Source organism: Epinephelus fuscoguttatus, linkage group LG7 (genome assembly GCF_011397635.1).
Source record: "Epinephelus fuscoguttatus linkage group LG7, E.fuscoguttatus.final_Chr_v1".
Taxonomy (NCBI): Eukaryota; Metazoa; Chordata; class Actinopteri; order Perciformes; family Serranidae; genus Epinephelus; species Epinephelus fuscoguttatus.
In genome coordinates this window covers 14,277,329-14,302,679 of record NC_064758.1, presented here as the reverse complement: position 1 = coordinate 14,302,679, position 25,351 = coordinate 14,277,329, and the positions used below count along the sequence as shown (strand labels likewise).

The window sequence follows — 25,351 nt, the reverse complement described above, 5'->3', positions numbered from 1 at the left end:
TTTAGGCAAGGCGAGGCAAGTTTTTTTATACAGCACATTTCAGCAACAAAGCAATTCAAAGTGCTTTACATAAAAAAGCATCACGACAAGGTGCAAAAGAAAAACATTTTAAAAGCAGTTCATTAAAGAACCAAAGAATAGGAAATAAAATGTTAAAATACACTAAACGGGCATATAATACACGATTAAAAGTTACACTGCAATAATAAAAATTACAGTGTAGTGTAAAAAAAGAATAAATATTTGATTTAATAAAAGGCAGCGGCAAACATAAAAGTCTTCAACCTTGATTCTAAAGTGAGAATTGGTGCAGACCTGCAGTTTTCTGGGAGTTTGTTCCACATATGTGGAGCATAAAAATTAAACGCTGCTATTTGGGCCCTAAAACATATAGTGCTTTGTAAACCAGCAGTGTAGAAGTTTGAAGTAGATTCTGACAGACAGGAAGCCATTGTAGAGATCTCAGAGCAGGAGTGACGTGATCTACTTTCTTGGTCTTAGTTAATTTAAAAGAGTACATAAATTGTAAGGAATGAAACATTCACTGGGAACAAGCCTTCTGAAGTTTAGGGGAGACTTGTTTTTCCCATAGATCCCATTTTCATTCAGATAACTTGAAGTGAGAATTCAAGAGACCCCTTTGAAAGTCACCATGCCAGCTGTTCCCTCGCCAAAATTTAGCTTCAGTTTGGAGCATTGTTTGGCCCTCTCCCTGATGAGATATGCCAACATGGTGAGTACAAATGGATGCCTTAAGCTGTTTCTCGACCTTCATGCTAGATTAAAAAATGTGCATGCCACAGCCTCTTAAAGACAGGGATATCAACCTTTAATTATTTTAGAGAAGAGTGGCCAGTAGGAGGGGTCAGGGTTCCCCTGCCCATCCTTGGGGGCGCCAATACCAAAGCAAGAACAACAACTATGATAGCTTTGCTGTGCGAAGGAAATGTAACAGTATCGAACTGGACGGTTTCACTCTGACAAGATGCAAGTCACTGTAGCTTTGCTTATAAAGACAGAATGGTTCTTTTAATAAAATCAATATAGTGTCTGAACACTTTGAAAGAGTGTCTGGAGCATGTAACCAGCAAACACAGACTGGAGCTGCTCTTCAGAAGTGGGATTTAATGCTACTATATTAGAATCTTGTTGCATAAAGAACTGTAAGAAATAAATTTCCTTCTTAGTTCACTTTAAATGTCCTCCTCATGTCATCTCCTTAGATAATAACCCCCTCAGTCTTAAAGTGTGATTCATGGCTTTTAATAATTCATTGAAGGTTAATTACAGTTTATTAAAACTTTGCTTTTATTTTTACAAGTCTGGTGTAATGATGTTACTGTGGTCTAAGATCTCAGTAATTACATTGTTGAGTAAAATGTTATCATAACCAATCGAAATGCTGGCCAATGCTAGGCAAACAAGATCCTTTAAAATCTTCCTTCAAGCAACAAACATAATTGTATTCACAGTTTTCCTGAATTTTAATTATCCTACCAGAAATGCAGTCACAGTAATTTGGACTGCAATCAAGATTTGATTAAGCTGAGCAGTAACCTCGTTACCAAGGCAACTCATGCCATATCCCTGATGTTAATGTGAGAAATCAGTCAACACATTACCTTATAGCTACTATGAGAAAATATGTAATGTACATTATACTGAAGACTGAAGCAGTTTTAACTAAGGACTCCAAACATTTAAGGGGAAACCGACCCTTTGCTAGGTTCTGTCCCTCAAATGCAGACTGGCTAATCACAGTGCAACATCAGCCAGCTCTGACAAGGGTCTGACAACTCCACAGCTGTGCTCCATCACTCATTTCCTTCATTTTCAGGCTGCTTTTGTGGATTTAGAGCTAAATGTTGTGCCTGGGGCACGATTGTTAAGGATACTTGTTTTCCTGGAAAGGTTGAAAGGAGATATACGTTTCTCCCCTGTTCCAAAATTAAACCCAGGAAAGTGTAGCTAGCTAGCTATTGAAGGTATAGACAACTAAATATATGCTGCTTTTGCTTTTAAGTTATAATAACACTGAAAAAAGTCCTTCTCTGCTCTATGGTAACCAGTGAAGGGAAACAGGGAAATTTTGGCAATATTCAACCAGCTGTGTGTTATCGCAGTGTGTGCAGATGAACATTGTTTGGCTTTCCCTGGAGCTCCCTACCTGCCTGCCTGCCAGAGGAGGTCCTGTGGTGGAGGTCCGCACACTGGTGGCACAGGGGGGAAGCCAAACACTGTTCATCTGCACACATTGTAGTGCCACACAGCTGACTGAATATCAGCAAAGTTTCCTTTTATTTTCATGTCCTTCTTTCTGAATCAGCAGTGATGTGGTGGTTCACTTTTACACTGTGATGTGAAGCCTATAGTTCGGCTTTGGTTTCTAACCATCTTTGTCTTGGTGAAATGTTGACCTGACTATCACAGTTTGGGCCTCGGTTACTATCTCGTCCACCGGCTCAGTTCATCTCCCAGTCGAAACCGACCGGCGCCACTGGTCCGAGCAGGCTGGACATGGTAAGGTCGGCCCATCTGTCAAGCTGAGTTCCTCTCTCCATGACATGGTAACATAACATTGGTCTTTGTGGACATTTAACATTACTAAGAACAGTTAGGTTTATGTCACATACACAGACATGCAGACAGTGGATTGCATTAAGTTGTGGGTCACTACTACAACAAATGAGACCTGCAGTGAGCTATATCAGCTAGGTAACATTAGCTAGGTAGATCTACTCACTCGTTGCCACTGATTAGTTCAGCTTAGTTGCTTTTGGTTGGTTCAGGACAATCATGGTGCTTCTCTGTGTGCTGTTTGGCTGACAGCATAAGAAACCGATATCAAATATATACTAATGGATTTAGCAAAACTGGGCAGGGTATTGATAATTGATATCTTTGAGGTATCGACTGAAATAACCCACTGCCAAGTAGTATTGAAACCTCTTTATTCAAACGATACTCGCATTTGATCTTGTTTGAACCCAGATCTAGAAAAAAATGAGTATTGTGCTCCCAGGCATTTAATGTGATGTGTGATTGGACCACTACAGCAGCAGCTGCAACCCATACAGTCTGTGGTGAGGTGTAGTCAAGCACGATGTATTTGATGAAGCAGACAGTTCATCGTGCTGAGATGCCAAAATATTCAAAAGTATGGCTACATTACACGCCTGTGGTGTCTGGTGGCTCTTTTCACAACTCAATGCCTCCATTCACATGATGGTATCAAATGTAGAAAAACAAAGTAATCAAATGAATTATTCTATTGGTTTCTGTATCACTTTCACAGTACTGAGACTGGTATTGTATTTTTTTAAATGACACCCAGCCTCAATCATGACAAAATGTTGATGCAGCTTTGTCAAATCAGGCAATATTGTTGTGGTGGATATGTGATGGTTTACTTCTCCCAAGAACATTTCAGTGGTCTGCAATGTGATTTTCATAGTGTACTGAAATAAAAAGAAACCAAGGGCTGCAGCATGGAAAGTAAAAAGTCAATCCCAAACTCTAAAAAAACCCACATCAGCAGGGTTACATTGTGTTAATTGGTGTGCAAACTGTTTTACAGGCTTTGCTTTAAATTCCCCATATTATGGACACTTTTAATATTGCTGTGTCACAAAGTGCGGCTCAATGGACATGATAAGGTGCTATCCCCCCAGTGGGTGACATCCTGCTAATTACGATAGAAGGCAACAGCCTCTAGCTTGTTTGTGATTGTGTGCAAATATTGTGACACTTGGGTAATGAAAAAGTGATATCATTATCAGAGCCAGGCTTGTGTTACGATTAATCAGACACGGATGGATTAGTGTTTGCTTAAAAAAAGGTCAAGGGATGAGCTTACATCCCGAGTGCTGCTGCTTAGATTTCTGTGGCCAAGTCTTCTAATATTCTCTTCATCTGGAGGAGAAAATAGAGAAAGGCAAGGGAGGAAAGAGACAGCTATGAATCTGTAAGTAGCCATTTTGCTTCCCACACTCTGCATAATGTTAACAAATTCACACAGGGACACAGACTTGTTTGCAAAGTGCATACAGATGAGATAAGTACACACAGAGGAAGATAATCAAGTTGTACGCATAATTATATTTTTGAGTCTTGGTGAGTGGGAATACAGACATTATATGCATTGATTACCTCTGGCCATGTGATGAGTCCGACCAGCCTCCCCCTGTCTGCGACAAACAAGGTCTGAGCTCCAACCAGACTCAGGATACTGTGGGCCTGTGAGGAAACAATGTTTGAAGTAACAGATTCTTAAACAATTGCTCACCATTTGGGAAAATGTACTTGTTTACTTTCTTTCTGAGAGTTAGCCTACATAAAAAGATTAATACCAATCAATGGTGTAAAATTTGGTAGAGACACAAAGATTATGTCCCCACCAATATCCAGCGACTACTGAACTGTCACTAGCAATAATTTTGATCAAAAATTAAAACATAACCACTGTTGTTTGTCAGTGTCTAGTCAATGTATTTTGTACACAAGCGGTGAAACAGATCTTGTTCTCCTCTACGAGTCCTGCCTCCCTAACCCAACGTCACTAAAAGGATTGGCCTTGCTGTTTCTTGGTAATATATGAGATCCCGTAGGTACATCTGGTTGTAAGAGGTGCCACAGCTCTACTAGTTGCTCATGTTGGCTAGGTGAGGAAGATACCATCCCTATACGAACAGTTCCGTGCATGAAAATACAAGACAAATCGTGCCTCATACTGATTCAATAAGGGACAGACCATTTTATTTTTCAATACAGGACAATCTTCTCCCCTGGTCCACATTATTAAGTCACAAATTGGTGTTGCAGCTGGTGTGATCCAATCCAAAGATGGTCTCTAGTTTTTATATTTTGAATAAAGTGCTGCTGAAATGGCAATTTGTTGTAGGCTGATGCGGAAATTAACACTGACCTGGTTCCCTCATCAGAAAGCCAATGTAATGTGATCAGATTTTGGATTACTGCAGAAAATAAACTCCATGGCAAACAAAAGTTTATGATACTTTCACATTTTGTTTAGCAATATCATCTTCACAAATGAACACCTTTTTATGACTTTCAGAAGGTAAATTCAATAGCTAATATTAGGCTACAAATTACTTAACAACTTAACGTTGCCACAACAACAAGGCTATAAAGCCGTGTTGAGGGTGATGATGTTCTGTAGTCTAATTTAGCCTCGTTTTAGCAACTGCATTTTTTATGACATCTAAAAGCTTCAAAAATCATGACGGTGGTATTTACTGATGTTTTTTATGTTGTGGAACAAAATGTGAAAGTCTCCTAAGCTTCTGTCAACCACAGACCTTATTTTAGAAATACAACCAAAAACCCATTAAAAAAGGAGGGAACTTTAAGTGCTAAAATGCTAACTTATTTCTAGGTTCAGTAGTCCTTCCTGCACCACTCTACTGTCAACTGACACCTGAAATAATGTCTTTGACGCTCAATATTTCCTACAGAATGACACCCAGACCCACAGCTTTATATGTGACCCCCCCAGATGTTGAAATGAAACCTATGCCCTGACCAGTTTTTACTCGTTTTTGGCTAGTTTTGGTCTCATTCAAGTCCTGAGGGATACATCTGGATCCTTAGCTGCTAAATGCTCCACTGTGCAGTGGGAATAAACCTCAACAATCAAGTTGTGGGCCGGACAGCTAAACAATGTAGTCAATATGGTTAGCCTAGCTTAGCATATAAATGGAAACACAGGAAAACATCTAGGCCACACTCTGTGAATGAAAAGATACAAAAAAAAATCACACTTATTAACACGAAAGCAAAAAAATTGCTGTTTTAGTAGGAGTTACATAGCTAACTGTTTTGTGATGAAGAAAAATGTATCCAGTTTTATAAGACACAAGGTGTTAATTTTAACTTTAAAGAGAGCCAGGCTAGCTCCCCCAGGCTACATCCAGTCTTTATGCTAAGCTAGGCTAATCGCCTCTCCAGCTCCACGTCTTAGGGGTAAAAATCTTCTCATCTAAGTCTGAAAACAAAGTGTATATGAGTATTTCCCAAAGTGTTGAACTATTCCTTTAAATTCAGTCATACCAATGACATGTTTTCACAGCCTTCCTACCTCCTGAACAGTGTTGTGAGGTGATAACAAGACAGAGGTCGGGTAAATGCTGCAGACATCATCCAGATGTTTCTCCAGAGTCTGCACAAAACAGTATGAAAATAGTCACATTTGTATGCACTTTTTGTAAGATGCATGCTTGTCATTCAGTAGCAGTCAGATTTTTGAGAGCTTACGATTCACAGTCGTGTCTCTTGTCTGAAAGAATTTACTGTCTCCAGTGTTGGACAATCTATTTTGATAAGCAGCTCTATTTTTCCATCACTACATAAGACCTTTAGCTGTCATGAAATGAGCTTTCAAGCCAGGCAGCAGTCCTGTCCATACATCCTGCTCCCATCCTCTTTTTTTTGCAACTGTTTTACATTCAGTCAATGCCAGATTCGGATTGTGAAGACATGACCTGCCTTTTAAACAGTGTCAGACAGTTCACTGCTCTACCTTCCTCTGAACCCTGCAGCTACCTGTCTGACTCCATGCAGCCTTTTACCTCAGTCTTACAGTAACGCAGGAACATCAGCAGCTCTGATCGGAGAACAAAGCCCAGGATCATCTGCGACTCTTCAACAGAAGAAAAGAGAGGAAATCAATTTTCTTTGCCACATTCGGTGCTACAGTTTAGAGTGTGTGCAGCTCTCTAGAGGGCTGTGAGTCCCCTGTTGAAAACATATGAATTCATCCATGTGATTGCAGCTCAACTGGCCGATTGACTATCTTCACACACTTGGCAGCCCCTCATCGAGGAATTTTCACACTGCTGAACGGCTTTAGCTTTTAAAACGGTTACAATTTTCATCATTTCTCTCATCATTTTCCTCTGCTCTTTTCAGGGACTCTATGTGGTGTCATAACTATATTTCTGATCTGATGTTTTCTAAAGGATCCTGCTGGCTTTGTGCCAATGTTCCATATCCTCTAGACAAAATAAAACTCCCTAAATAAAAAGACTGGGGTAAAATACTAGCAAACATCTTTGTCTACATACCATGTGAGTCCAGCACAGGGATTTGTGCGTCAGTGCTGGTGTTGACAGCATGCTGAACCTCCACTGGCCCAGCTGCTTTCTGAAGCCGCACTGATTTCACTCCCAAAACCTGTCCAACTGGTGTGGAGGGAAGCCTGCAAAAGAGATGAATCGTGTCACACCTGCAATGAAAGCAGCTCATTGTTAAATCAAATAATAAATGAGGTTAATGCCTTTTCAAAACTATTCTCAGGTTGTAAGGATTCACAGGGTTTGAATGTGGAGATAAAAGAGGATCTGACATGTTGGTGCCCAGGTACAAATTAAAGTGCCTCTTCTCTCAGCACATTTACAGGGTAGCATTCAAACTTTTGAAAAGACGCTCTGGCGAAACATTTTCAAGTAGTTTCAAGTAGTGTCTGGCAGACAAGAAGATGATCCGTGAGCAGTCTGAGTTTGTCAGAAAAATACTTGAAGCTGTCTCAGTGTGAATGTTGTCAACTAGGAGCAGTGGGTGATGATGGCTTGATTTTTATCTAGACACATTATTAGGGGCTAAAATCCAGTCTGTGTGAGAGACAGATGAGGAGGGAAAAACCTCAGTGGGGCTGCTAACTGCTATCACTAAGGCGGTCTGGAGACGTAGCTGCTGATCTAATTTGCATTCATTTTACATCTCCCAGACGACTCCTGCGTCAGTTTGTGGAAAGCATCTTTCATTTTAAATACATTTGCTACATAAGCCATGTAACCTTCTGTTGCAATAGGAATGAACCAACTCTTTATTTGTATCTTCAATCAGTGCTTTCAAGGAGTTTTATATTCACAGCAGAATGCCTGGTGAGGAAAAATGACCTCCCTTTTATGTCTCATCAGTGACACAGCAGATTATTATCTGGGGTGGTTATGTTGAAAGATAGCAGGGAGTGTTTTTGTTGTGGCCTTCAGCACAAAGACCACACCAATAAATACAACTGTTGGATAGAAGAAGTGTGTGGTAAATATTCTAACTTGCTCATTTACATTTTAATGGAAAAAAACAGCCACCGCAAGTGAATCTTTTGGCAGGTGTGCCATCTGAAAAAAGTGAATCTCTCCCAGAGTGCTTAATGCATTAGAGATGCTTTACTTTGGCAGGTAAAAGAAACTGTTCTAAATGGAGAACTGTCCAAATAAAAGTCCTATTTTTTGCCCTTGTGAGTAAGGTTCTCCTCCGTCAGAGCACAAATTAAGAATAATAGATATGTGGGTGGTTGATGGGACTCTTGATCGATACCAGTGACTCAGCCATTACTTGGATGGCTGCTGAGATTTCTAGCAGTTGAAAATCCATCCCTCCATCTGCAGTGTTGTGCTGTGACTGAGCATCAGATATCCCTAGACATTTCAGGCTTGAAGGTTAAACAGTCTTTAGCTTGCTTATTGTATTGTGAAAATGTCAGTTTGAATGTCAATTATGGGTATGTGTGACCCAGTCAAGGGAATAAGAGGAGTGTAGAGTAAACACTGTCCAATTAAGCCTGGGAATTGTTGGAGAAAGGACATATTACCTAAATGTGAATGGTTCATCCTCTATGCACCTGCTCTCAGAGTGGCTCATCTGTAATTAGACTCAGCTGTGCTTTCAATTAAATGCTGCAGTTAGCATTTTAACATGCATAGTCAGCATTGTAAAATGGTTTGTGCTGGTGTGTAACATTTAGCATGTTAATGAAATGCATACAGTTGGCAGTAATCTCAAGGTACAGCTGATGGTAATAGGAATTTAGTCATCGCTTTTGAGTTGTGTTGTAAACTGAATTCTTGGACAAGTGGAAGTTATGGTAGATTATTGGCATTAAATTAAAGTCAAGGGATCATCTGAGTCTTTATCTGACAAATTTAGTGGCATCCACTCAACATGTGCTGAAATATTTCACTCTGAAATATTTATTTATTCATTTTAACCGCTGACCAAAGAGACGATCATCCCCAAACTTAATTTCCTTAATCAGACAGACACTTTGTTGTTACTTACCGGGGGCATGCCTTCATCAGAGAGGGCAGGTGTGGGAGCTTCTTGCTGATTGTGAGTGCATCATAGAAAGATGGGCGGTGCCCAGAGCGAGCCACGGCATTGGCCAGCAGAGTGGCGAGTAGGATGGGTAGAGCGTGGCTGAACTGGCCTGTTAACTCTAATGCCAGGAGAGCTGGGGACAGGGTGTGTGTTACAGCCCCGGCGAAGGCTGCTGCACCTACAAAGCAGAAACAATGTTAAGGTACTACTTAATGATGTTGCAAACTGCAGTTAGTATTCTAACTAATATTTTGATCAGTATCTCTTTATCAGACTTTATCAAACATGTCATACAAATATAGTATAAGCCAGGCACCTTTGACATGAACATAGTTATCATAGAGTTGATCAGCATTACTCTGGTTGTCAGTGTGAAGCTCTGAACCCAAGTTAAATCTAATGCAACGATGTGGCCCAAGTTTACGTCCAAATTTTATCTAACATATTGTTTTATATCTTAATATGAAACACTAACCACTCATTTACTAGTGCGAGTTTACATCAAAATTATCAGATGTTATCATATTAACTGGGGCGGCACGGTGGTGTGGTGGTTAGCACTCTCGCCTCACAGCAAGAGGGTTGCCGGTTCGATCCCGGGCGTGGGAGCCCTTCTGTGCGGAGTTTGCATGTTCTCCCCGTGTCAGCGTGGGTTCTCTCCGGGCACTCCGGCTTCCTCCCACAGTGGAGATTTGGGGACTAGGTTAATTGGAGACTCTAAATTGTCCGTAGGTGTGAATGTGAGCGTGAATGGTTGTTTGTCTCTATGTGTCAGCCCTGCGATAGTCTGGCGACCTGTCCAGGGTGTACCCTGCCTCTCGCCCGATGTAGCTGGGATAGGCTCTAGCCCCCCCGCGACCCTCAAGAGGATGAAGCGGTTAGAAGATGAATGAATGAATGTCATATTAACTGTTGGCAGATTTGATGTTAAAATCAGAGGGGTGTACAAAAACTTGCACTGGATGGTACAACATTCAGAATAGGATAAGTTAGATGATAGAGGGATATTAACACTGCAGATATACAGGTTATATCATCACTATATCAACATCAAAGAGCCATTGCAGGTTTTCTACCAGCAAGTGCGTAACCCCCAGGATTTATAGAAGTCCATTGCTGGCCTGAAGTCAGTCCAGTGGAAGACACATAAGCTACTCCTTCTCCGAGCAAACGGCCCAAAGCTGCCCCTGGAGAACAGAAATTAGAATTAACACATAAAAAGAGTTTCTCCATCTTTGTAGTTCAATTTACAGCAGAGCTTAAACATTCTGGTGAGAGGCTGCAATGAGACAAATTCCTCAAACTTGTGCCGTTTAGGTAATTTGCAAATCAAACTCGTCCAAGTGCTTTGCTTTCCCTTACCATAGACAAACACTGGCATGACGTATCCAGCTGGCAGAGGCAGAGTGCAGGCAAGGACCAACATCCACATCTGAGAACCGACAACAGAGACAGACTGTCAAATCTCTCCTCACCATCTGAACAAATCTGCTAGCACAGCAGATGAGTCACTGTCAATCTGTGTGCAGGGAAATGTTTGCAGTGCTCTCCAATCAAATTAACTGAATCAGGCCCATTTACATTTCACATCTGCGTGTGGTTATGGGTAAACTGTCTTAGTAAGTGGATTCCACTGAGGTTTAAGAAACTGTTCTCAATGCAGAAATGTCCACATACAATGCTACATTCTTCTGCAACAGTAAGCAAGGCTCCCTTCTTGCCTTGGTCTAGACCTCTGAATCGGCCCACTCCACCTAGGTGACATGAAACAGCGATTTCTCAGTTAAAAATCAATTCATTCAATGGGTGCAGCAAGCAGTGGTGCCCTAAGAAATTTTTCACAGGGGTGGCCAGGTGGATACAGATATCTCGAGGTGACAACTCAATATACATTAATGTTGGCCCACAATTATTTTGCCAGGGAGGGTGGGGGGTGCCAAGGGGAGCCCTATTCCAATCAGCACCACAGGTGGGACTCATGCCATTGTCCAGTTGTTGTCAAGCTGTTTACAAGGTGCGCCAGAACCAATGAGGAGTAAAAACATTGTAGAAAACCCTGGCAAAACAAGTATGTTGGCATTGCACTGCACTGCACTTGTATAACGCCTTTCTAGTGTTCACACACATCTACACACACATTCACTCGCACATTCACATACTGGTGGCCGAGGCTACCATACAAGGCGCCACCTGCTACTCAGTAACCATTCACACGCACTCACACACCGATGGAAGATGGAGTATCTTGCCCAAGGATACTTTGACATGCGGACTGGAGGAGCCAGGGACTGACTTGACTTCCGATTAGTGGATGACACACTTCTTCTGAGCCACAGCTGCCCCCTACTGCTACTCATTAGGGTGGACTTAAAATGATGTAGGATATGTCTCCAGTGAGCCTGCCCAACAGAAATCAGTTAGATTGGAGGCACTGTCAGACTGAAGATGAAAATCAAGTGTAACGAGTTGTCAGTTCTGTCTGATATCAGGCAAGCTTCCTTCCGCATGGAGCACAAATAAGAATAAAACATATATGGCTGAAGGGGTTTTTGATTAATACCAGTGACTGTGCCATTGCCTGGCCAGCTGCTGAGATTTCTAGCTGCCATCTGCAGTATTGTTATAAGTGAGCATCAGATATCAGAAGACATTTGAGCCCGAAAGCTAAAGAGTCTTTAGCTCACTCACTCTACTGTGAAAATGTCAATTACTCTATGTCAGTTATGGGTCACTGTGAGCCAAAGGGAAGTGGATGACTGAGCTTGGTGCCTGTTGCTTATCAGTGCAGGTAGACAGAGATGAAAGACTCCTTAGTTGGCTTTATCCATAGCCTGTACCTTCATGAGCAGAAAGACAGCCAAAGGAAGGAAGACTGGACTCCCTGATGAGCTCCACTCCAATAGAGGCTCGGGCCCCAGCTGAACAGAGGCATTGTGGGATTGAGAGGTCCACTGCCTGCTATCCAGTAAGGAGGTTAGGAGCTGCTTCATGGTGTGCTGTGAAAGAGATTACTGCCATTCAGATTAATGTGTGAACACTGGAGAAATCAGATTGAAACAAAGGGTGAACATTAAAGGACAACGCTGGCATTATTTTATTACCACTCTCATCAAAAGACAAGGCAATTTATTTGTCTGTCTCTCAATGCTTTCTGACTACCCTACCCTGTCTGTGGCACTCAGCCTTTATCCCATTTGTTCCTGTTGAAGATGTAAGTCTTAAAAATGGGTCACATAAATACAGTTTTGTTTTTTGCACTCTGATAGCATGGCTAAAAACCTAAAAAAAATAATTTCCTCAGAAAGCCAGTCACTGTGGATTTATAGCCTTGCTCCTAACCTCTGAATCAAAACCTGCATCCCCAGTTTTTCAGCAGCTGAAGCAGTTTGGTGCTCCTTAACAGATCAGTTGGGAAAAATATTGTTCACAGGGCTAAGAAAGGGAATATAATCTCCCTGTGCCAAAACAAACAAAAAAATGGTGACATATGTTTTGTTTTCTCGAAAAATGGAGACAATCTAGGCTGACATAGCTATACATGTTGTCGTAGTGAGTGTTTATGGCCACAGGAGGGTGTATGAAATTTTGACTTGACTTGAAATGTATCTTGGTGTGTTCCATTTGTACAAGAAAGTCAGAATTTCCAACCTCCCTGTCCAAAATTGTACCTGGAACGCCCCCTGCAGTTGGATTTCTGACTCGGAAAGTAAGAGGAACCTCATCGTCCTGGGGTCCGTTTCACAAAACAAGTTCAACAAACTCTGAGTCTAATCCTGAACTCTGAGTTGATCTACTCTGAGATAGGAAACTCTGAGTTTCCGGTTCCAGAACAGCTGATTTGAATCAGTTTAATCAACTCGGAGTAGTTTCACCTGGAGTTAAGCGCGTGCACCACAACTATAAAAAGCCAGCATCAATGGAGCCCCGATTCGACGAGTCACCATGGCAACGGGGAAGAGGAGCGCTGCGTTTTTCACCCCACTAGAATTAGAAATCTTAATGCGCTCATACGGCGAGTTTGCACATGTTTTCAAAAAGAAGTGCAACACCGCTGCAGCTGCAAAAGAGAGGGAGACGGTGTGGGAGAATGCATAAGTTTAAATGTCGTCCTTTGCAATCACAATAATATTACTGGGGAAAACTGCTTGAATGGTAGCCTATTAATTTATTTCATTTAGGTGCAATCCCGCGGGGAGAAGCGCACTTGGCAGCAGTTTAGGATGAAATATAAAAACATTGTTCAAACAGGTAAGACCTCGGCATAATCTCATGGGGGTACCTCATTTTGATCATGTTTTACATTGTAAAGTAAATATTGAGTGGCTGTTTGACTGTGCAGTTGTTTTTATCCCCAACATAATGCTGTTTTCACACACACATATCATGTTCTGTTAAATAATTAAGCCTATTTAAACTAACACAGACTTCTACTCAGCCAACAGAAAGAAGGCAGATGCCTGTAAAACGAGCACACTTTTCTGACCGCCCTGCATACAGTTGCCTTACTCAAGTGCTCAGCATCTCCGACATTGTACAAAAAACTTCCATTTGCAAAGAAACGCAGCGCATTTTTATACAGTCTATGAGCGCAACACACAATATCTGCTGGGATGTGAGAGCATGACTATGATTGGTAATGTTGCAAATGTAAGGACGGATTAGGTTGTGTATGTAGATGATGGACTGTGACGTGAAATGGTACAGCTCAAAAAGATAATTGTGTGGAAATGCTAAAACATCTATGCGCGGTCTGATAACCATCTCCCGACGAACATTTAATTTTCTGCGCAGTAATGCTGCTCCTTCATCCACGGGATCGTTATCAGAAGGACATGTCATGTTAGTGAAAAAAGTCACCACCTACTGTGCCTAATGGACTTCTAATATACTGACTCTGATTTTCTTAATGATTTTTTTAATGACAGACGGCAGAATTAGGCTACGCCAAAACTCACCTGCTGACTGAATGAATGAGGAAATCAAATGGAGTGTGTGGCTCTGAAAGAGGGCGGAGACAGAGAGAAACTCGAGGTTCATTGACAAAAACCTGGTCCCGACCAGGTTAGGTTCATAGAGTCTGTTACTACGGTAACTGACCGAGAGCTTAAGTTACCTCTCTCTCTGAAACAGGCTAGAGTTACCCCTCTTTCTATGGTTTGAGTTACCTCCCTTTTTGAAACGGAAAACTCAGAGTTTCCCTCATTTCAGGGTTAACAGACTCTGAGTTTTCACTAAACCTGCTTTGTGAAACGGACCCCTGACCTCAAAATCCAAGATGGCTGCTCTGTGCATCAACATTAGTGAAAGCTGCAGTGAAATATTGTTTATTAGCACTTCTGTGTTATTTGTGTCTCATTAAAACAGTCATACACACAGTATTGTCCAGCTTCTATCTGTGGACATGTTGGTGATGGTGTAGGCACAAAATACGGTGTCAACTGGTCTTGCTAATAATGGCTTGCCTGTCTTTAACCAGTAACATTTTGGTTTTGTAGTGGAATGCGATCAACTCGAGTGTGACATCATTTCTAGCTCCGACCTCCAGTTTCAAATGGAACGCAGCATCTGTCTGTGTTCATGGTAATGAAGAAACACGTCACCGTGTGCACCGTTTGGTTTAGCAGTGTGTTTTTAACAGTTTTTAAACAACAGTTGAGGCCCATGGCACAGAGTAAAGTTTTGGTCTTTTCATGGGATTTGATATCAATAAGAAAAATATAGGATATCTCCAGCCTTATCCTTTAAAGGCACAATCTATAGTCTGTATTAATTTCTAAATGTGCTTTTGATTAAAGGTTTATTTCTATCAGTAATGTTTGTAAAGGAGTAAAACCTTGAGTTGAGTAACACAAAATTCTTATATATACAATATGGCTCCATGTCATTGACACAAACATTATAACCTGTCTCGTCAGATGGTTACACATGTCAGAAGAGAAGAGCAAAAACATCTTTTCCATCAAGAAAGGCCTTCAGTGCTGCTCTTTGCTCTTCTTTCAGTGAAGAAATACTCTCCAGTTCTGATATAACCGATGCTTTTGCAGTATCTAAGTTAACTTAGGAGCTGCCATTGTTGTTTTGAACTAACAGTCACCTCTCCCTGTCATCACCCACGCCTGTTGCTGTCATTAGCTCCTCAAAGGAAGCTGATTGGACACAGTCGCTTTACTTGAAGCCTGACAAAATGGATTTTCGTGTGATCACAAGGATCCGTCTGCCATGCAGGGTAACAAATATTATGGACTATGCTTTTACATTTTGTTCATTCCTACCTTAGAAGCCATGTATTGTCCAGCAGAGTGGGGAAACGTCAGCGATGCCAGGAGGAAGGCCACCATGCCTGAGTATAGACCCTTCCTGCAGAGAGATATTCATATACACAGGCACCATTGTTGTGTTATGCTTTCATTTAGGCCATTACCATTGAAATTCTAATAGGTTTCAATGAGTTGATTGCTCTCTGTGAACCCATCAGAATAAACATTAGCACTAGACCTGCTATTTTTCAGATCTATACTTTCAAGGGTTTACAGTGTTTTACGCTGCTTAGATCTGGAGTATAGATAAAATCCCTGGGGATTTGTAAACCATTTAAATATGGCTTAAAAGACCCTGCACAGTTTCATCATAAAGTTGTTTATAGTTAAGGATTTGGGGGTAACAGAGTATGATTTGTTCTTGTGTAATGTGAGTTATTCTCAAATAAACTAATTATGTTTCTGTGACACTGGCCCATCAATCTGCTAGAATTAATACTCCTCCCAAAATCTCAAAATCTCATGAATCTGTCTTGCGCAGCAGGTGACTCATCGCTGCATCACAATCTGGCCTTCACATTGTAAAGAGCTCTCACTGTGTCGTCAGCATTTTGATGAAGGTCGGGTTTGTTTTGGTGAATCGCAGGATCCACCGATGGCAGAAGAGGTAGCAGCAGCTCAGGGCGCCACACAGCAGCCTGTTTCCAGACAGAAGGCCAACTAAGTCCACAGTGGAAGACAAGAAGCTTATTTTAACGCAGGCAGCAAGAGACTATTTGAAGTCATTAGACATGAGAAAGTGAAGACAAGGAGGAGGAGGAGGAGGAGGAGGAGGAAGAAGAAGAGGAGGACAGGAAATGAGGAGGAAAAAAACTGAATGCTGATTAGAACAGGAGGAAAACTCAGCAGAACTGGAACTGGTAAGACTGTTCAGTGTGTCTGATATGATTACAGATACCTAATGTCACTTTTTATTCGTGAGACACTGACAAATAGAGGACCTGTAACCATGCAAACTCACCCCAGGAAAGCAAACAGCAGAATCTCCATCGGGTAGAAAGGTAAAGCAGTGGGGAAATTAGTTTTGAACAGCGCCTGAGGAGTCTCTGTGGACATACAACAAATTGAAGTCATCCCTCCACTTTCTCCCAAAGCCTCTCAAAATCTAATCTTCCCTCTTTTTATTGCATTGAGATTTTATTGAAATTCTCTGTCTGACAGTCTGAATGTCTCTGCTAATTTTGTCAAAGCTGATGTTCCCAGTTATTGTCATGACAAGTAATTAGATAGCTGTCAGCATCACTGACAAGCGTTACATGACCAAAGTGTTACATTTACTTTGGAAAAAAAAAAGGATTGTGTCAGTTGTTATGTAAGAAAAATGCTTGAACCAAGCTCACTGTAGACATAATAATATTATTACCTCTTTTACAAATTGTTAGGGTTGTTGGTTGATTTCAGCACATACACTATATGGCCAAAAGTATGTGGACACCTGAACATTACAGTCATATGTGACTGTTGCACATTTCCCTCCAAAATCATGGGCATTAATAAGATACAGCTACCACTCGTCCAGGCTTTCCAACAGATTCTGTTATCGGTGGATTGCCTACCATACTGAACTCAAAAAACACTGGCTTTGTGCATGTCATGTTGAAAAAGGAATGAGACACCCACAAACTGCTGCCACAAACTTGGAAGCACAAACTTTCTGAAGTATGATTGTATGTGTAATATTAAAGGAATACGTCACCCACACCATGTACCATATGTACATTAATTATATTCTGCGTTACCTTGAATTCATGAAGAAAACTTTATTTTTCTTCCATGCCTCCACAGAAAATCGTGAACATTGAATTTTTGACTGGGGTCCATGTTTAACAACACCAAAACTATATCAAAACATCTGCTTATGCAACACATTCTCACTCTGACCTCGTCAAATATTGATGTTTGGTCATGGAATTTCCACATCCAGATACGATGTGCAAGGTACCCTGGGTGTGATGGTTGCTGACATTCTGGGATGCCGTGTCAAGTTCTCCCTGTTACATGCATTGTCTTCTTTCAAAAACTATGACAATTTCATTGGAAATTTACCATTTACATTCAGTCTTTTTTCAAAATTTGCGAATTGATGTCTTTCTTCCCTCAACAACTTACACATATTTAGGAAAAAAGAAAGAAAAAGAAAGGGTTTGGCTTTATAATTTGTAGAGTGTAGAGTATAGAATTTTTTAGTGTTTGTTGGACCCATCCAGGACTCCTCCCGCCTGCCGTACTTTCGCTGCCTTAACTTTCGTTCTTGTCCCGATGTGTGTCCCCCTTATGCCACTGGGCGCCATTCAACTTTAACATCAACCGGTCGCTTATCATGCCAGCGTTACAGGACAGCTTTTTCTCGTCTGTGTCTGACACTGGAGGTCACTGCCCTGGATTTCAATGACTTTGGAGTGAGACCAGTTTGATTCACAAACTCTCACACAACTCATGCAGTATAACCCCGATTACACATGCATCTTTGCTAATAAACCTTAGTATTGGAGTCTAGCTTTGAAGAGACTATCGATAAGTTTCACATTCACTTCAGTGAGTAAGGTTTTAGTAAAAAATATTGTTTGGGAAGTACTGAGTGTATGACTGGATAAATGAGCTATGGATTATACTGCATGAGTTGTTTGAGAGTTTGTAAATGGATGTTTTAATATAGATTTCTTGTTGTGGAACATGGTCTCTAATAACTCAATATGTTTTCTGTGGAGGCATGCAAGAAAAAAGTTTTCTTCGCAAATTCAAAGTAACACAATATGAATAACTGGCATACAAATAGTCATTTTTGCAGGTGAAGTATTCCTTTAAGATTCCCCTTTATTGGAACAAAGAGTCCATGCTCACACCATTAAAAAGCCTCAGATGAAAAGTAAACAAAAGTATATGGACAGCAGTGATATGCTTCTGGCCATATAGTGTAGATAGCTTGAATTCACACTTCCAAAAACTGGAGTCTTAGCTGATGTTATTGGGTTTATGGTGCATTTTCTTCAGGTCAAGTTTTCAGTGACTCTTTCATGAACCTTCTCCTTGTTGACCATGAGGGGGCAATCAGGGCCTTCATTACCTGAATCTCCGCTCCACACTGAGAATAGGCGGAAGGTCAGTGCTCCGCAGGCGGCTGAGAAGAAACACGGGCAGTAATGCCTCAGGGCGAAGTGAGAACACATAACTTCCACTGTGAACAACACACCTACAGGAGCAGAGGAAGGTTAAGAAGTCACTTTAGACGACTCTTTAAAAAAGGCAGTAAGTATTCTCAGCTAAATGAGCATAACTCTTCACACAAAAGTGAAAAATGATCCTTGTGCCTGAATGTGTGGCAATAATCATATGGAAAGGAAATGTAAAAATATGCATTTATTCCAAGTGTTAATCGACAGTCGAATATTTTCTGTTAATAATGATAACGACATTTTTAATTTGTCTTACGCAGTCAGTTTATCTTACAAATGGAGTTTGGAGCTGAGATGCTGAACCCCCAACAATATTAACAAAATGAAATAAACAGCGAGCTGAGAGGACCATAATATTCGGCCTGAAGGTGATCAAAGAAGGAAGAAGTGAAAGAAAATGATTTGTGAATGAACTTATAAACATGTCAGAGGAGGAGAGGTGTGAGGGAGGATAAAACAGGAGACCAATTATGCGAAGCTAACAGGAAGGAAATCAAGTGTGGAAACGCATTAACCAGACAAGTGTGAGAAGAGCAGATAAAGCACGAGCAGAAACATAGAAATTCCTCATGCAGAACCTTAACTGGCTCTCTCACCGCTGATGGGTGCGCCAAAGCAGCTTGCTACACCGACTGCAGCAGCTACAACCAGCATCTCTCCAGCAGCTTTTTCCTAAAAGAGAAGTATGCAGTAATGTGCTGTCTCTTTTCAGACGTATGTATTGTATGAAAAGTAACAATAACATGCATTATGATTGTTCCACACCTGGAGATTTTTCCTGTTTCTATTCTAACTAAATGTCTTTGTCTTTATAAACAGGTAAAAATATATTTGCACTAATTTTTGTTTTTCCTTGAAGCTGCACTAATTCTATTCTATTTTGGTATATGTATCACAAACAGTTGCCTATTTACAAATTTGGAAAAAACACTGAGCAACATTAGCGAAATCTTAAAAGCAAGTAGTATAATCTGCACATTGTTCGTACGCTCCCAACTGTGGGATTGAACCAAATTAGCACTGGTGATTCGGAGTCGTGTTATACCGCAACATGTCACATGTCAGTCCAATGGTCTCTCTTTTAGCTCTGTTTTGGTCTCCACCAACTGCCAAAGGAAACATTAGGCTCTTTATGCTCTAAGTGTGGCCTGTGCAGTGTTGCCAGATGGGAAATGAAGAATATCGTACTGTCGCTTTAAAATTATCGTATTTTGACCCAAACTATCGTATGTACTAAAACAACACATGCTAGGACATTGCATTTAAAAACAAAGCTATTCTATGTGCATGGAACTGCAATAGCCTCATAGGCAAGGCGATAAAGCTGCTGTGCCCGGCGGGGTTTCTTGTTTTCTTACCGGTGCCTGTGTCTGTGCTACTGGACTCTTTTCTCTTAGTACTATTTTCTTCTGAGTCTGAACTCATGTTCACTTATTTTTTCCAGTGGCTACCTAAAGTTTGTTGGTCAATGCCAGTGTAGCTGCGCAAACAAACAGGAGCTGAGCGCTACTGATGTGACTGGTAGTGAGAAGGGGGGATACGCCAGCCAGGTATGAGCTGATCGGGTATGAGCAGGCATTAGTTTCTGGTGATGTGTGGTTGTTCACGTAAATCAAAACGACGCACTGTGGGTGCATGGAAATGCCAAAACTACTGTATATTTTACCTTTTTAAAAAGTATTTATCATATATCGTATGGTCTCTAAAACTATTGTATAAATACGATAATTATCATATATCTGGCAACACTGGGTCTGCGGGACAATGGCGTCCCAGAGAAACAATTTTTTGGTCCATGAACTTTTTATACTTTAACTTTATAGCTTACATTTAAAACACCAGGCTACTGTGTCAAACTGTGCTGCCCCTAAGCATCTGTCAGGTTGGGAATTACAACTTGTAATAAGCTACCACTTGCACGGCAACTAGTGACACCTTAAAGTGCATCAGGAATAAGGCCTACTTGTAGGCCTTTATTCTGTCATCAGTGCCAAATACCAATTTTGGTGGACAGCTTGGAAGTTTAATGTGGAAGTGAGATGGAAAAGACATTTTGTTTTATGTTGTTTTTGTGCACCATTCCTGTGCAGCCCTCGATCATACGCTGGCTTCCTACATTGGCACTCTGTCATCAAAGCTTTGGGAACCCTTGTGCTAAATGCTCCAATATGTACACAAGCTAATTGCTAACTTTGTCTGTGTTGTGCTCGGCGAGTTGTGTACGGTGGATTTATCTGGACTCTGACTGCTGAAAATAGCTGTTTGCTCCTGCTGTAAACAAAGTTGAAGAGAGGGGAGTTTACAGGCCAGAAAAACCCATTAAAATTAGTTAAAAGAGGCTGATTACAATTAGACACAATTAGAAATGTGGGAAAAGTGGTATTACTGTGGCTTTACCTTCTTATTGGCTTGTGTAAGAGTGCAGAGTTTGCTTAGGTAGGCTCCAACCATGGTGGAGAGATGCACAAATGGACCCTGATGGTAAGAGACAAATACATAGTACTGTTTTTACAATGTAACAAAATTGCATAATGTGCCATTTTAAAGAATAGCTGCATATTTTGCATGACAAACAGGTATACTGAGACATCTCTCACCACTTTGCCCAAGAAAACAGTGCTGCCAGCTGCCAGTGTGCAGATAAGGCCCAGGAACTTGGTAAACATATTAGTGAGAGACAAGTAATGAGGCATTTCAATACCGGCCAGCATAGTCCTCACCTCTGGTATCCCCGAGCCTGAGCAGAAATGAAGTAACGGGACAGTATTTTAAAAAGACTCAAGAAGCAATCAAGAAGTTTTTGAAAAAGCTGTTCTAAGAGAATCCACAGGAGTGATTTCAGAATAATTAAATACAGACGATCAGCACAGCATAATTTAGTTTGTGACCACCAAGCCCTCTCCTGCACTGCATCCAACACCAGCATACATCAACATGAGAAAAAACTGCATATATGGCTGTCTCATTTATATATCATGCTTTACAGATTTTCTCTGAGACAGATAAAATCACACTTGACTTTTCATGCTCTACGTCTCCATTTACCGCTCTCTGAATTTGATGGATAATATCACACTTGACTTTTCCTTAATGCCATTTACTTCATGTAGGAAAGAAAGGAGTGAGAAATATAGACATACGTCTCTGTTCTATATTTAATCTTTTTCAAGAATACATGTGCAGCACCGAAAATGGAAATACTGTATCCTGTAGTGTGCCAAGGAAACTATAAAAGAAGGTGAGGATATGACGTGAGTGACAGCGTTTGAATTTTGCTTTGGAGCCAGACTTTGATGCCACTTCTATTGAAGTCATTGGGACAGGTGTGTGAAATAACACTATAACCCATCTTATCTTTGTTGTTTCACCTTTGACTTAAAAAAATCCTTCCACAAAAAAAAAAAAAGAACACATTACGTGATGTCGACTGATGTTTTTTTTTTTATGTAGGGGCCTAAATGTGCTCATTTTCCTTGTTAAACTGTGGCTGTAATGCAAAATTCAAACGCTGTCACTGACGTCATGACCTTTCCTTCTTTTATAGTTTCCTTGTAATGTGTGATGAGCTTTACTCTATCTGATTTTCTTTGTTCAGGTTCTAGCCTTTAGCTTAATAAATCTTTCACTAAAACAAATACCATGAAATGAATGAATTTTCACTTATATTTCACCGACCATTCCTTCTTTTCTATGTACGTTTTGATTTTAAATCAAAAAGCTACAAGGAAAATACCAGGCCAGATATCTTGCTCTTTAGCAGCTAGCTTGTTGCTAACTATAACTGTATAACTGTTGCTGGACAGACCTGTGGAGAAGGGACAGATGTTGTGGGAGAACGATGATGCAACAGCACAGAGGCATGCTGGGTAAAGAGTCCAGCAGAAGAACTGCAGCAGACTATTTCCCTCCAACTTCATATAAAGCCACTGGTGAGCTACAAGTGGAGAGAAAGAGAACATTAATGATCTGTGATGACCTTTGCTCATTCAGATTGTGCCCTGTGCGTGTGTGTGTGTGTGTGTGTGTGTGTGTGTCTGTGTGTGTGTGTACCTCCCAGCAGTTTTGCCACACAGAGGTCCATCAGGAAGCTGAGGATGGCAGTCAAAATGCCGAGAGCAGCATAGCCATACCACTCCATCCCACACACTGTTTCCAAACAACACCTCAGCTTCAGCAGCCACACTGAGAGCACAAACATCTCAGTTAGTCTCTCTACAGTTTGTGTCTCGTGAGGCCAGAAAACATGCATTCAAATGTAATAACATTTTTAATTGCACATATGCAGAACTTAGGTCTGGAAATGCAAGAAAGTACCTAGCACCACGGCCACACAAGCTTGGATGAAATACTGAATGGGTCTAACAAGCACAGGCCCAAGGGCCCGAAGTTTCAGGAGGCTCCCTGGCCTTCACATGCAAAATGCCACTCAAATTAACACAAACCCACCAGGAAGAGACTCGAAAAGACCACAAAGAGATGCAAAAGAACTGCAAAGGTAAACAAAATATCAACAAAAATGGGCAAAAACAACAACAGAGGGACACAAAATGACAACAAAGAGACACAAAACAACCACAAAGGGACACAAAATGACAACAAAGAGACACAAACAACCACAAAGGGACACACAATGACTACAGACACAAAACAACCACAAAGGGGCACACAATGACTACAAAGAGACACAAAACAGCCACGAAGGGACACACCATGACTACAAAGACACACAAATCAGCCACAAAGGGACACACACTGTGTTGTCCTTGAACTCAACAATAATCTTGACCTTTCTCATTAAGGCCAAACGAAGTTCATGCATGAAATCAAACGCAGATTGGCTTAAAAATAGCCACTCTCTGATGTATTGATCGGGTCAGTATTGATCACACTCTAATGATTTTCCTCCCCAGTCTGACCTTTGACAGTTGCGCCGGACCGTCGGCATGGTTTCCATGGATCACCAAGGAGAGGAGTCTTATTATGGGCTGTCTCTGATTGATTTTCTCGCTCCCAGTTGTTGTTCTCTCTAATGATTTCCCTCTCAGAAGGTGCATCATCCAGGTTCTTCATTTTGTCTGAGGAAACAACATACAGGCTCAATGGCGACAGAAAAAACATAAGTGCACTCCTGTTCTTATAGCTACTGCAAAACACAAATAGAAGTTAGATAGACTTACTTTCTGGTTGCACTGCAGGTGTTATATGTCCATTCAGTTATATGTGTACATGTAGGTGTGCTGGTACCACCACTGACCTCTGTTAAGGTATTAGCACGGAAGTGATGGAGCGGTCACGGTTGACAGGGTAGCTAATATTAACTCTTTAAAAGAACATGTGCCCTTGCTTGATTGCAGAACGGAGACATTTTCATGCTACTCTGCTGTCTGATAGATTTTTGGTAATAATAACCACAATGATACAGAACATAATTGATTCTAGTGTAGTATATTTCCTATAAATGTGAACATGAACAGCTGGTACTAGTGGTGATCATAATGATCATATCTGTTTGTGTTGTCAAACTACTATTTTCAAGGTCAAGAGAGTTTTACAATAATATTTGAATAGTATTTTTTTATTAGCTGCAATTACAGGGTGCTTTGCAGAAAGATATAACAATGCGGGAGATATTAAATAAAGGTCAGGAAAGAATTGAAATAGATAAAGATCCATGTCAGTTGGAGATATGTCTACATTAACCATAGAACAGTAAAGGTTTGTTTTACAGCAGTAAAATGTGCAGTCAAACATTGTTGTATTAAGAAAAATGGTCTTCGGCAACTGAAGAAATCTCTTTTTTCATTTCTGTTTGTGATACAGAGATTTAAAATGGTTTTGATTATTATTATCATTTATTTGCCCATAGTCAGTGTGGTTGAAGTGGCAAGTATTAATGTCTTTGAACCTTTTTTGGAGGGGGTGACAGTATGAGAACCATTATAGACAGTCATAGGCAACTTAAAACTGCTGTAATAGATTTTTTTTTTTTTTTTGCCACTTGGGGGCAGCAGAAACAAATCATAAACACAACACTTCTGTCTTTTGACGTTTTCTAATTTTCCTGCTGTGGGAAAAATGTCACACAATATGTCACAGTGTGTAAAAGCATTTTACATAAAGTGAAAAACAAACACAAAACGCCCTGAATAATTAAATATATCAGGACATAATGCCAGGACCACTGTTATACCTTTTAGGGTGGGACAAATTATAGCCTTATCATTCTTATTAGCACATATTGTACCTTATGTCTGACAGACAGGTCTTTCTTTTGTTTTGTCCACAATATTTACATCAGTGTGATTCGACTAAACAACAGAACCACAAGCTGAAGCCTCTAAAATGATCATAAAGTTGAATCAACACCAACAGCTTCAACAAAAACTGAGCATTATAATCTTAATGAAGAAGGGGTTTATTGCAGAACAGTTGTATTATCGAGGTCATGGGTTTCATTTTAATACCAGGGGTGGGGGGGAAACATACGAGACAGGCGGTTTGGGGGTCCTCCACCAGCCAGAAAATTTTAAGTGTCAAACACTTAATTTCCTCCTTCTGGTAATTTTTGTGTACCAATTTGTGGCTTCTCTGCATCAGTTTAGAGTGTAGACATCTTCAACTATGTCACATCAAAATTTCTCTGCTACCTTTATGTTTTTATTGATAGGGGACAAATATTGACAAATATCTAAATTTTAAGGGTTTAATGTCCCCTGTGCCCCCCCCCCCCAAAATCTATGCCTT

The 25,351-nt window shown here is 40.7% G+C and overlaps 1 protein-coding gene across 1 annotated transcript; it reads right to left on the bottom strand.

Moving 5' to 3' along the window:
- Window positions 1-77: 77 nt before the first annotated feature.
- clcnk (chloride channel K) lies at window positions 78-23,881 on the bottom strand. The gene is made up of 20 exons (XM_049581059.1): window positions 23,785-23,881; window positions 23,524-23,682; window positions 22,658-22,789; window positions 22,413-22,541; window positions 21,205-21,344; window positions 21,005-21,082; window positions 19,204-19,279; window positions 18,499-18,624; window positions 16,396-16,480; window positions 15,971-16,072; window positions 15,390-15,474; window positions 11,955-12,113; window positions 10,480-10,549; window positions 10,194-10,304; window positions 9,079-9,295; window positions 7,083-7,216; window positions 6,588-6,658; window positions 6,098-6,178; window positions 4,150-4,236; window positions 78-3,912 (listed from the first exon to the last, which is right to left on the bottom strand). Exons 2-20 carry the CDS (start codon window positions 23,675-23,677, stop codon window positions 3,874-3,876), a joined length of 2,076 nt encoding a protein of 691 aa, XP_049437016.1. The 5' UTR covers window positions 23,678-23,682; window positions 23,785-23,881; the 3' UTR covers window positions 78-3,873.
- Window positions 23,882-25,351: the final 1,470 nt, after the last annotated feature.